General features: G+C 47.2%; 1 protein-coding gene across 1 annotated transcript in view; it reads right to left on the reverse strand.

The window, feature by feature from the left end:
* The window catches only part of LOC139584233 (1-phosphatidylinositol 4,5-bisphosphate phosphodiesterase zeta-1-like), a 39,075-nt gene that overhangs the window by 3,110 nt on the left and 23,517 nt on the right, over nt 1-12,448 (reverse strand). The window contains exon 8 of the mRNA XM_071415846.1: nt 4,542-4,672. Coding sequence (XP_071271947.1) covers nt 4,542-4,672 — 131 coding nt within the window. The remainder of the gene's footprint in view (nt 1-4,541; nt 4,673-12,448) is intronic.

Consider the following 12,448-nt stretch of genomic DNA (forward strand, 5'->3'; position numbering starts at 1 on the left):
CCCCCCTCCTGTCATCCATCTCTCTCTTGTCCCCCCACCCTGTCATCTATCTCCCCCCCTGTCATCTATCTCTCCCCCCCCTTGTCATCTACCCCCCCTGTCATCTTCCCCCTGTCATCTATCCCCCCCCCCCTGTCATCTATCTCCCCCCCTGTCATCTATCCCCCCCCCGTCATCTATCTCTCCCTCTTGTCCCCATCCCGTCATCTATCTCTCCCTCTGACCCCCCCCCCCCCCCCCCGTCATCTATCTCTCCCTCTTGTCCCCATCCCGTCATCTATCTCTCCCTCTCTCTCACCACCCCCCCCCTCCTGTCATCCATCTCTCTCTTGTCCCCCCCCCCCCCTGTCATCTATCCCCCCCCTGTCATCTATCCCCCCCCCTGTCATCTATCTCCCCCCCCTGTCATCTATCTCTCCCTCTGACCCCCCCCCCCCCCCCCCCGTCATCTATCTCTCCCTCTTGTCCCCATCCCGTCATCTATCTCTCCCTCTTGTCCCCATCGTGTCATCTATCACTCCCTCTCTCTCACCACCCCCCCCTCCTGTCATCCATCTCTCTCTTGTCCCCCCCCTGTCATCTATCTCTCCCTCTGACCCCCCCCGTCATCTATCTCTCCCTTTTGTCCCCATCCTGTCATCTATCCCTCCCTCTCTCTCACCACCCCCCCCCCCCTCCTGTCATCCATCTCTCTCTTGTACCCCCACCCTGTCATCTTTCTCCCCCCCTGTCATCTATCTCTCCCCTCCCCCTTGTCATCTACCCCCCCCTGTCATCCCACCCCTATCATCTATCTCCCCCCCTGTCATCTATCCCCCCCCTGTCATCTATCTCTCCCCCCCCCCTGTCATCTTCCCCCTGTCATCTATCTCCCCCCCCTGTCATCTATCTCCCCCCCCTGTCATCTATCTCCCCCCCTGTCATCTATCCTGTCATCTATCTCTCCCTCTGACCCCCCCCCCCCCCGTCATCTATCTCTCCCTCTGACCCCCCCCCCGTCATCTATCTCTCCCTCTTGTCCCCATCCCGTCATCTATCTCTCCCTCTTGTCCCCATCGTGTCATCTATCACTCCCTCTCTCTCACCACCCCCCCCCCCCCTCCTGTCATCCATCTCTCTCTTGTCCCCCCCCTGTCATCTATCTCCCCCCCCTGTCATCTTCCCCCCCCCCCCTGTCATCTATCTCCCCCCCTGTCATCTATCTCCCCCCCTGTCATCTATCTCTCCCTCTTTATCTGTCACGTGCGCCGAATACAACAGGTGTAGACGTTACAGTTAAATGCTTACTTACAGGCTCTAATCAACAGTGCAAAAAAGGTATTAGGTGAACAATAGGTAAGTAAAGAATTAAAAACTACAGTAAAAAGACAGTGAAAAATAACAGTAGCGAGGCTATATACAGTAGAGAGGCTATATACAGTAGAGAGGCTATAAACGGTAGCGAGGCTATATACAGTAGCGAGGCTATATACAGTAGAGAGGCTATATACAGTAGCGAGGCTATATACAGACACCGGTTAGTCAGGCTGATTGAGGTAGTATGTACATGTAGATATGGTTAAAGTGACTTTGCATATAAGATAAACAGAGAGTAGCAGTAGCGTAAAGAGGGGTTAGCGGGTGGCGGGACACAATGCAGATAGCCCGGTTAGCCAATGTGCGGGAGCACATATAGAATCCTATTCCCTATATAGTGCACTACTTTAGACCAGGGCCCTATAGAACCCTATTCCCTATATAGTGCACTACTTTAGACCAGAGCCCTTATAGAACCCTATTCCCTATATAGTGCACTACTTTAGACCAGAGCTCTATGTGGGCCCTGGTCAAAGCTGTGCACTGAGTAGGGTGCTACTATATCTGATGCTATCATGAAACAATTAGCCTCTTGAGTTGCATCTTTCACACTCTGTTGATGAGTTCAGTGTTGCTGAGGGCAGTTGAAAGCAGACAGAGGAGGATGAATGAGACATGTCCTGTGTTTTTTTTCTAAGGGATGTTTTTAAAACAGACAGAAACACGTGTTATTGTACACCCAGACTTCAAATTATGGAAATGTTTCGCAAGTTGTTATTGAAATGGTCCACATTGACCTGTGTATACGTGATATACTTGAATATGCAAATACAACTTGTTATATAGTCTCAAGTAGCAAAAATCGAAGTCACAAATGTCATTACTGTATTGTAGGTATAGTGTATACGCCTAGTGTGCTCTCTCCTTGTCTTGCCCCTCTCTAGTGAGTGCAGCCTGTCCTCTCTCCTCTCTAGTGAGTGCAGCCTGTCCTCTGTGTTCTTTCTGGGGTCTCGTGTCTCTCTGTCCTCTGTGTTCTTTCTGAGGTCTCGTGTCTCTCTGTCCTCTGTGTTCTTTCTGAGGTCTCGTGTCTCTCTGTCCTCTGTGTTCTTTCTGAGGTCTCGTGTCTCTCTGTCCTCTGTGTTCTTTCTGAGGTCTAGTGTCTCTCTGTCCTCTGTGTTCTTTCTGAGGTCTAGTGTCTCTCTGTCCTCTGTGTTCTTTCTGAGGTCTAGTGTCTCTCTGTCCTCTGTGTTCTTTCTGAGGTCTAGTGTCTCTCTGTCCTCTGTGTTCTTTCTGAGGTCTAGTGTCTCTCTGTCCTCTGTGTTCTTTCTGAGGTCTAGTGTCTCTCTGTCCTCTGTGTTCTTTCTGAGGTCTAGTGTCTCTCTGTCCTCTGTGTTCTTTCTGAGGTCTCGTGTCTCTCTGTCCTCTGTGTTCTTTCTGAGGTCTAGTGTCTCTCTGTCCTCTGTGTTCTTTCTGAGGTCTAGTGTCTCTCTGTCCTCTGTGTTCTTTCTGAGGTCTCGTGTCTCTCTGTCCTCTGTGTTCTTTCTGAGGTCTAGTGTCTCTCTGTCCTCTGTGTTCTTTCTGAGGTCTAGTGTCTCTCTGTCGTCTGTGTTCTTTCTGAGGTCTAGTGTCTCTCTGTCCTCTGTGTTCTTTCTGAGGTCTAGTGTCTCTCTGTCCTCTGTGTTCTTTCTGAGGTCTAGTGTCTCTCTGTCCTCTGTGTTCTTTCTGAGGTCTAGTGTCTCTCTGTCCTCTGTGTTCTTTCTGAGGTCTAGTGTCTCTCTGTCCTCTGTGTTCTTTCTGAGGTCTAGTGTAGCCTACTGTAGTTAAAGGATGAGCCCTCTACTCCTCTAAAGGCAAACCAGACCGGGTGCATCCCAAATTACACACTATAGCCTAAAGTGCACTACCTGGACCCTGGTCAAAAGTAGTGGACTACATAGGGGAAAGAGTGCACTTTGGGACACACACTGTGCCTTTTTGAAGAGGCTAGCTCATCAGCACATTTCACCCTCGGAAGCCCAAGAGCTGTCGGCACGGGAATTGGATTCACGGGGAGAAGAATTCAAGTTGTATAAAGTGGTTTCCTAGGGCAGGAGACTGGTCTCTGTGAGTATGGGCTCTGACTGTAGATTCAAACAGTACTCTGAGATCACAGCTAGTCTGCTCCTCTGTACACTGTATCACTCTGAGATCACAGCTAGTCTGCTCCTCTGTACACTGTATCACTCTGAGATCACAGCTAGTCTGCTCCTCTGTACACTGTATCACTCTGAGACTGTGTAGGGTGAGCCCGTTTTTTCTTCCAGACATTGACTGTCTTTTCCCCAGACATTGACTGTCTTTTCCCCAGACATTGACTGTCTTTTCCCCAGACATTGACTGTCTTTTCCCCAGACATTGACTGTCTTTTCCCAGACATTGACTGTCTTTTTCCAGACATTGATTCTTTTCCCCAGACATTGACTGTCTTTCCCCCAGACATTGACTTTCTATTTCCCGACATTGACTGTCTATTTCCCGACATTGACTGTCTATTTCCTGACATTGACTGTCTATTTCCTGACATTGACTGTCTATTTCCAGACATTGACTGTCTATTTCCAGACATTGACCGTCTTTTCCCAGACATTGACTGCCTTTTCCAGACATTGACTGCCTTTTCCAGACATTGACTGTCTATTTCCAGACATTGACTGTCTATTTCCAGACATTGACTGTCTATTTCCAGACATTGACTGTCTTTCCCCGACATTGACTGTCTTTCCCAGACATTGACTGTCTTTCCCCGACATTGACTGTCTTTCCCAGACATTGACTGTCTTTCCCCGACATTGACTGTCTTCTCCAGACGTTGACTGTCTATTTCCAGACATTGACTGTCATAGGTTCCTTCACATACTCTAGTTTTGTTTGCTTCACCGTCGTGTTTGTTCATGCCTTTGTAACAGGACTCACTCACACTCCAATCTAACCACGTCTGAGTCGCGGTGCCTCATGTGTACTCGTCTCTATCTATGCTTCAGCACACACAGTTGCTCGGTTACCATTAAGTAGATTCAATCCGGACCGCGGGAGATCCGCGTCATAGTGCAATTGACATTTTAAAGGTAATTTCCGATTGATCTGACTTATGCAACGTTTACCGTGAGTGCGGTCTCTACGAACAAGGAAACATTGCCTTTAAAAAGGTGCATAGATGGAAAAAGGGGGTGATCATATTGAATCCGTGGGCCAGTCGCTTGGAGAACTCACAGTTGTGTCTGACAGTGTCTGTGTGTCTCCTGCAGGAGTCTGAGTGGACACTGTGGATCTCCACGCGTACGAAGGGGTCCAGGGCCTTGCCGCTCCGCGGGACAGGCAGGTTGGAGCCACTGATAACCTTCACACAAGAGACAGAGACCGAGACAGGGACAGATACAGGGACAGAGGGACAGAGACAGGGGGACAGAGAGACAGGGACAGAGACAGAGGGACAGGAGCTGTTAGTGTTTTTCCCTCTGAGCACCTGACATTATTGCTGTCTCTGTGACCCCAGAGACGGTTGAACCCAGCATGCCATGGTGTAAGACAGACAGGTGGTAGACAGACAGACAGACAGACAGTTGGTAGACAGACAGACAGACAGTTGGTAGACAGGTGGTAGACAGACAGACATGTGGTAGACAGACAGACATGTGGTAGACAGACAGACAGGTGGTAGACAGACAGACAGGTGGTAGACAGACAGGACAGACAGACAGACAGACATGTGGTAGACAGACCGACGACAAACAGACAGACAGACAGACATGTGGTAGACAGACACAGACAGACAGACATGTGGTAGACATTCAGGTGGTAAACAGACAGACAGACAGGTGATAGACAGACAGGTGGTAGATAGACAGACAGACAGACAGACAGGTGGTAGACAGACAGACAGACAGACATGTGGTAGACAGGCAGGTGGTAGACAGACATGTGGTAGACAGACAGACAGACAGACAGGCAGGTGGTAGACAGGCAGGTGGTAGACAGACATGTGGTAGACAGACAGACAGACAGGTGGTAGACAGACAGACAGACATGTGGTAGACAGGCAGGTGGTAGACAGACAGACAGACAGACAGACAGACAGGTGGTAGACAGACAGACAGACATTGGAATTTCAGTTTCCTTCCTGAATTCCAAATTCTAATTTTTTTCTCATTGCTTTTCAATGAGGATGTAAATGTTCCAATCGGATGGGGCGTGTATTCTTCTGCCTGCCTCGGGGCCTGGGGCCAGGGATACATCAGCACTAGGAGTGGGTATGGGGGAGAGAACCGAGGGAGGAAGGGAGGAAGTAGAAGTTTAATTACACCAGTCTGCCAGGCTTATCTGTAGTCCGCTCTCTCTACCTTCTCTCGTCCCTACGCCCAACCCTGATCAAAGACAAACCTGCATGCAGTTATCTGGATATGCCTGCCTGGCACCGATGGATCCGCCTCACTCAGGAAATGGGAAGTCAATGACCCCCCCCCCCCCCCCCCCAACTGCCTCATAGTGATGCTATAGGTATTGTGAGGTTTGATCATCAGTCCGGTAATTACCAGGCTAGTGGAACATGTGTGGGACTGTACATCAGTTAAATCACTGTGTGATGGACTGACCCCTGACTCATTGATTTAGGGTAAAGTGGAACTATGCATGACTATGGGTTTATGGGGGGGGGGGGGGGGGGGTTATGGTAATTATACAGAATCCCAAAACTCACTCAGATTGGGTCAGTAAAGTTCATTCTCCTGCTCAAGGAAACCGATTGTTAAGAAATAGATTGGTAAAAACAGTATGCAAAAAATAGATCCATAAGAGTTGAAAAGTAAGCAACGTTTTTTTCTTACCTCTTCTAGTTGAATTATTCAATACAGCAGCTTCCCTATTTATAAGTGAACATATTCTATTTATAAATCTGATTCCACTGGACTTGAAAGCAGGAGGCTTTCTAGAAGGTTTTCCCTGGAGTGGAGTGACAGACCAGAAGGATGATGTTGTTGATACATAAAGGTGCTCTGATAAGAGATGACATGTATTTTTCATGCGCAGGGGGAGTCTAATTTAGTCTACTGAAGCAATAAGGCCCGAAGGGGTGTGGCGTATGGATAATATAGCACGGTTAAAGGCTGTTCTTACGCACAACGCAATGCAGAGTGCCTGGATACAGCTCTTAGCTGTGGTTAATTGGCCTGAAACCACAAACCCCAGAGGTTCCTTATTGCTATTATAAACTGGTTACCAACGTAATCAGAGCAGTAAACAGGTCATTCTACGTCATACCCGTGGGATATTGTCTGTTATAAACTGGGTTGTTCGAGCCCTGAATGCTGATTGGCTGACAGCCGTGGTATATCAGACTGTATCCCACGGGTATGACAAAACATTTATTTTTGCTGCTCTAATTACGTTGGTAACCAGTTTATAATAGCAATAAGACACGGGGGGGTCTGTGATATATTGGCAATATACCACAGCTAAGGGCTGTTTCCAGGCACTCTGCATTGCGTTGTGCCTAAGAACAGCCATTAGCAGTGGTATATTGGCCATATACCACACGTGCCTTATTGCTTAAATATACCACAGCTTTCAGCCAATCAACATCCAGGACACAAACTACCGAGTTTATAAATATGCATATTGCCCCTTAGACCTCTACACATAAACTGGGAATTAAAATACTTTGAGAATTCAAACAAAATGCATTCCACTGCGCTTGACCTTTGAGTGTATTTGGAATGGAACAGTGTCTTCTGAATAAAACCCACATCTCTCTTTCTCGTTGCCTGGAGCAGCTTGTTTACATATACAGTACAAAAAGGACAACGTTTAATTGGAGTCTGTAGAGTATCTACCTTTGAGTGTAAATGGCGCCGGAAGAAATGGCAGCAGTTTTACGGGCGCCCAACCAATTGTGCTATTATGTGGTGGTGGGAGGGGGGGGGGGGGGGTTGCGTTATTTGTAACTTATTTTGTAGATAATGTTTCTGCAAACGTATCTTACGGCAAAAAAAGAGCTTCTGGTTATCAGGACAGCGATCACTCACCTCGGATTAGACAAAGATGTTTTCTTCAACAAGCAGGACGCACAGGACATTCTCCGAACACCCAACAAGGCCAACATCCCAGTTATTTGCAAGAGGAAGAGACGCAGGTACAGAGGACACAGAACGGGGTGCCTCGTAAGGATCCGCAGAAGGCGAGTAGGAAAGCTAGTAGGAAAGCTGTCGTTACAGTCAATATTACTCGCCAACGTGCAATCATTGGACAATAAACTAGACGAGGTACGATCACGAATATCCTACCAACGGGACATCAAAAACTGTAATATCCTATGTTTCACGGAATCGTGGCTGAATGACGACATGGATATTCAGCTAGCGGGATATACACTGCACGGCAGGATAGAACAGCACACTCCGGTAACACGAGGGGGGGGTGGGGTCTGCATATTTGTAAACAACAGCTGGTGCACGAAATCTAAGGAAGTCTCTAGATTTTGCTCGCCTGAAGTAGAGTATATTGTGATAAAATGCAGACCACACTATTTGCCTAGAGAGTTTTCAGCTATACTTTTCGTGGCTGTTTATTCACCACCACAGACAGATGCTGGCACTAAGACCACACTCAGTCAGCTGTATAAGGAAATAAGCAAACAGGAAACCACTCACCCAGAGGCGGCGCTTCTAGTGGCCGGGGATTTTAATGCAGGGAAACTTAAATCAGTTCTACCAAATTTCTATCAACATGTTAAATGTGCAACCAGAGAGAAAAAAATTCTAGATCACCTGTACTCCACACACAGAGACGTGTACAAAGCTCTCCCTCGCCTTCCATTTGGTAAATCTGACCACAACTCTATCCTCCTGATTCCTGCTTACACGCAAAAATTAAAGCAGGAAGCACCAGTGACTAAAGTGGTCAGATGAAGCAGATGCTAAACTACAGGACTGCTTTGCTATCACAGACTGGAACATGTTCCGGGATTCTTCCGATGGCATTGAGGAGCACACCACATCAGTCACTGGCTTAATCAATAAGTGCATCGAAGACGTCATCCCCACAGTGACTGTACGTACATACCCCAACCAGAAGCCATGGATTACAGGCAACATTCGCACTGAGCTAAAGGGTAGAGCTGCCGCTTTCAAGGTAGCTTATAAGAAATCCTGCTATGCACCGCGACGAACCATCAAACAGGCAAAGCATCAATACAGGGCAAAGATTGAATCATACTACAATGGCTCCGACGCTCATCTTATGTGGCAGGGCTTGCAAACTATTACAGACTACAATGGGAAGCACAGCCGCGAGCTGCCCAGTGACACGAGCCTACCAGATGAGCTAAATCAGTTCTATGCTCGCTTCGAGGCAAGCAACACTGAGGCATGCATGAGAGCATCAGCTGTTCTGGAGGACTGTGTGATCACGCTCTCCGTAGCCGACGTGAGTAAGACCTTTAAACAGGTCAACATACACAAGGCTGCGTGGCCAGACGGATTACCAGGACGTGTGCTCCAGGCATGTGCTGACCAACTGGCAGGTGTCTTCACTGACATTTTCAACATGTCCCTGATTGAGTCTGTAATACCAACATGTTGCAAGTAGACCACCATAGTCCCTGTGCCCAAGAACACAAAGGAAACCTGTCTAAATACCTACAGACCCATAGCACTCACGTTCGTAGACATGAAGTGCTTTAAAAAGCTGGTAATGGCTCACATCAACACCATTATCCCAGAAACCCTAGACCCACTCCAATTTGCATACCGCCCAAACAGATCCAGAGATTAAGCAATCTCTATTGCACTCCACACTGCCCTTTCCCACCTGGACAAAAGGAACACCTATGTGAGAATGGTATTCATTGACTACAGCTTAGCGTTCAACACCATAGTACCCTCAAAGCTCATCACTAAGCTAAGCATCCTGGGACTAAACACCTCCCTCTGCAACTTGATCCTGGACTTCCTGACGGGCCTCCCCTAGGTGGTGAGGGTAGGTAACAACACATCTGCCACCCTGATCCTCAACACTGGAGCCCCCCATGGGTGCGTGCTCAGTCCCCTCCTGTACTCTCTGTTCACCCACGACTGCATGGCCAGAAACGACTCCAACACCATCATTAAGTTTGCAGATAACACAACAGTGGTAGGCCTGATCACCGACAACGACGAGGCAGCCTATAGGGAGGAAGTCAGAGACCTGGCCGGGAGGTGCCAGAATAACAACCTATCCCTCAACGTAACCAAGACTAAGGAGATGATTGTGGACTATAGGAAAAGAAGGACTGAGCACGCCCCCATTCTCATCGACAGGGCTGTAGTGGAGCAGGTTGAGAGCTTCAAGTTCCTTGGTGTCCACATCAACAACAAACTAGATTGGTCCAAACACACCAAGACAGTCGTGAAGAGGGCACGCCAAAGCCTATTCCCCCTCAGGAAACTAAAAAGATTTGGCATGGGTCCTGAGATCCTCAAAAGGTTCTACAGCTGCAACATCGAGAGCATCCTGACTGGTTGCATCACTGCCTGGTCCGGCAGTTGCTCGTCCTCCGACCGCAAGGCACTACAGAGGGTAGTGCGCACGGCCCAGTACATCACTGGGGCTAAACTGCCTGCCATCCAGGACCTCTACACCAGGCGGTGTCAGAGGAAGGCCATAAAAATTGTCAAAGACCCCAGCCACCCCAGTCATAGACTGTTCTCTCTACTACCGCATGGCAAGCGGTACCGGAGTGCCAAGTCTAGGACAAAAATGCTTCTCAACAGTTTTTACCCCCAAGCCATAAGACACCTGAACAGGTAATCAAATGGCTACCCGGACTATTTGCATTTTGTGCCCCCCCCCAACCCCTCTTTTACGCTGCTACTCTGTTTATCATATATGCATAGTCATACATTCATGTACATACTACTTCAATTGGCCTGACCAACCAGTGCCCCCGCACATTGGCTAACCGGGCTATTTGCATTGTGTCCCGCCAACCCCTCTTTTACGCTACTGCTACTCTCTGTTCATCATATATGCATAGTCACTTTAACCATATCTACATGTACATACTACCTCAATCAGCCTGACTAACCGGTGTCTGTATATAGCCTCTCTACTGTATATAGCCTCTCTACTGTATATAGCCTCGCTACTGTATATAGCCTCTCTACTGTATATAGCCTCTCTACTGTATATAGCCTCGCTACTGTATATAGCCTCTCTACTGTATATAGCCTCTACTGTATATAGCCTCGCTACTGTATATAGCCTCGCTACTGTATATAGCCTCTCTACTGTATATAGCCTCGCTACTGTATATAGCCTCTCTACTGTATATAGCCTCTCTACTGTATGTACCCTCGCTACTGTATATAGCCTCGCTACTGTATATAGCCTCGCTACTGTATATAGCCTCTCTACTGTATATAGCCTCTCTACTGTATATAGCCCCGCTACTGTATATAGCCTCTCTACTGTATATAGCCTCTCTACTGTATATAGCCTCTCTACTGTATATAGCCTCTCTACTGTATATAGCCTCGCTACTGTTATTTTTCACTGTCTTTTTACTGTTGTTTTTCTTTCTTTACTTACCTATTGTTCACCTAATACCTTTTTTGAACTATTGGTTAGAGCCTGTAAGTAAATATTTCACTGTAAGGTCTACACCTGTTGGATTCAGCACACGTGACAAATAAACTTTGATTTGATTTTGTATTTGGAATGCATTCCACTGCGCTTGACCTTTGAGTGTATTTAGAATGGAACAGTGTCTTCTGAATAAAACCTACAAGCATCTCTCTTTCTCGTGCACTGGAGCAGCTTGTTTACATATTCAGTACAAAAAGGACAACGTTTAATTGGAGTCTGTAGAGTATTCTCCTTGAGTGTGCTAATGTAGACCGGGCGGCCAGAGCGTGATGACTAACCAACTGAAACTGGTCTTTGACTTCGCAGAGATAATGTTTTAGTCTATCTATGTTGCTGTGGAAGTGGATGTTGTAACGTAACCCCAAAAAGTTAAAGGTAGAGAAGCAGTAAGTTAGAGGTAAAGAAGCAGTAAGTTAGAGGTAAAGAAGCAGTAAGTTAGAGGTAAAGAAGCAGTAAGTTAGAGGTGGAGAAGCAGTAAGTTAGAGGTGGAGAAGCAGTAAGTTAGAGGTGGAGAAGCAGTAAGTTAGAGGTGGAGAAAGCAGTAAGTTAGAGGTAGAGAAGCAGTAAGTTAGAGGTAGAGAAGCAGTAAGTTAGAGGTAGAGAAGCAGTAAGTTAGAGGTAAAGAAGCAGTAAGTTAGAGGTGGAGAAGCAGTAAGTTAGAGGTGGAGAAGCAGTAAGTTAGAGGTGGAGAAGCAGTAAGTTAGAGGTGGAGAAGCAGTAAGTTAGAGGTGGAGAAGCAGTAAGTTAGAGGTGGAGAAGCAGTAAGTTAGAGGTGGAGAAGCAGTAAGTTAGAGGTGGAGAAGCAGTAAGTTAGAGGTGGAGAAGCAGTAAGTTAGAGGTGGAGAAGCAGTAAGTTAGAGGTGGAGAAGCAGTAAGTTAGAGGTGGAGAAGCAGTAAGTTAGAGGTGGAGAAGCAGTAAGTTAGAGGTAGAGAAGCAGTAAGTTAGAGGTGGAGAAGCAGTAAGTTAGAGGTAGAGAAGCAGTAAGTTAGAGGTAGAGAAGCAGTAAGTTAGAGGTAGAGAAGCAGTAAGTTAGAGGTAGAGAAGCAGTAAGTTAGTGGTAGAGAAGCAGTAAGTTAGAGGTGGAGAAGCAGTAAGTTAGAGGTGGAGAAGCAGTAAGTTAGAGGTGGAGAAGCAGTAAGTTAGAGGTGGAGAAGCAGTAAGTTAGAGGTAGAGAAGCAGTAAGTTAGAGGTGGAGAAGCAGTAAGTTAGAGGTGGAGAAGCAGCAAGTTAGAGGTGGAGAAGCAGTAAGTTAGAGGTGGAGAAGCAGTAAGTTAGAGGTAGAGAAGCAGTAAGTTAGAGGTAGAGAAGCAGTAAGTTAGAGGTAGAGAAGCAGTAAGTTAGAGGTAGAGAAGCAGTAAGTTAGAGGTAGAGAAGCAGCAAGTTAGAGGTAGAGAAGCAGCAAGTTAGAGGTAGAGAAGCAGCAAGTTAGAGGTAGAGAAGCAGCAAGTTAGAGGTAGAGAAGCAGCAAGTTAGAGGTAGAGAAGCAGCAAGTTAGAG

Source organism: Salvelinus alpinus, chromosome 9, assembly GCF_045679555.1.
Source record: "Salvelinus alpinus chromosome 9, SLU_Salpinus.1, whole genome shotgun sequence".
Lineage (NCBI taxonomy): Eukaryota > Metazoa > Chordata > Actinopteri > Salmoniformes > Salmonidae > Salvelinus > Salvelinus alpinus.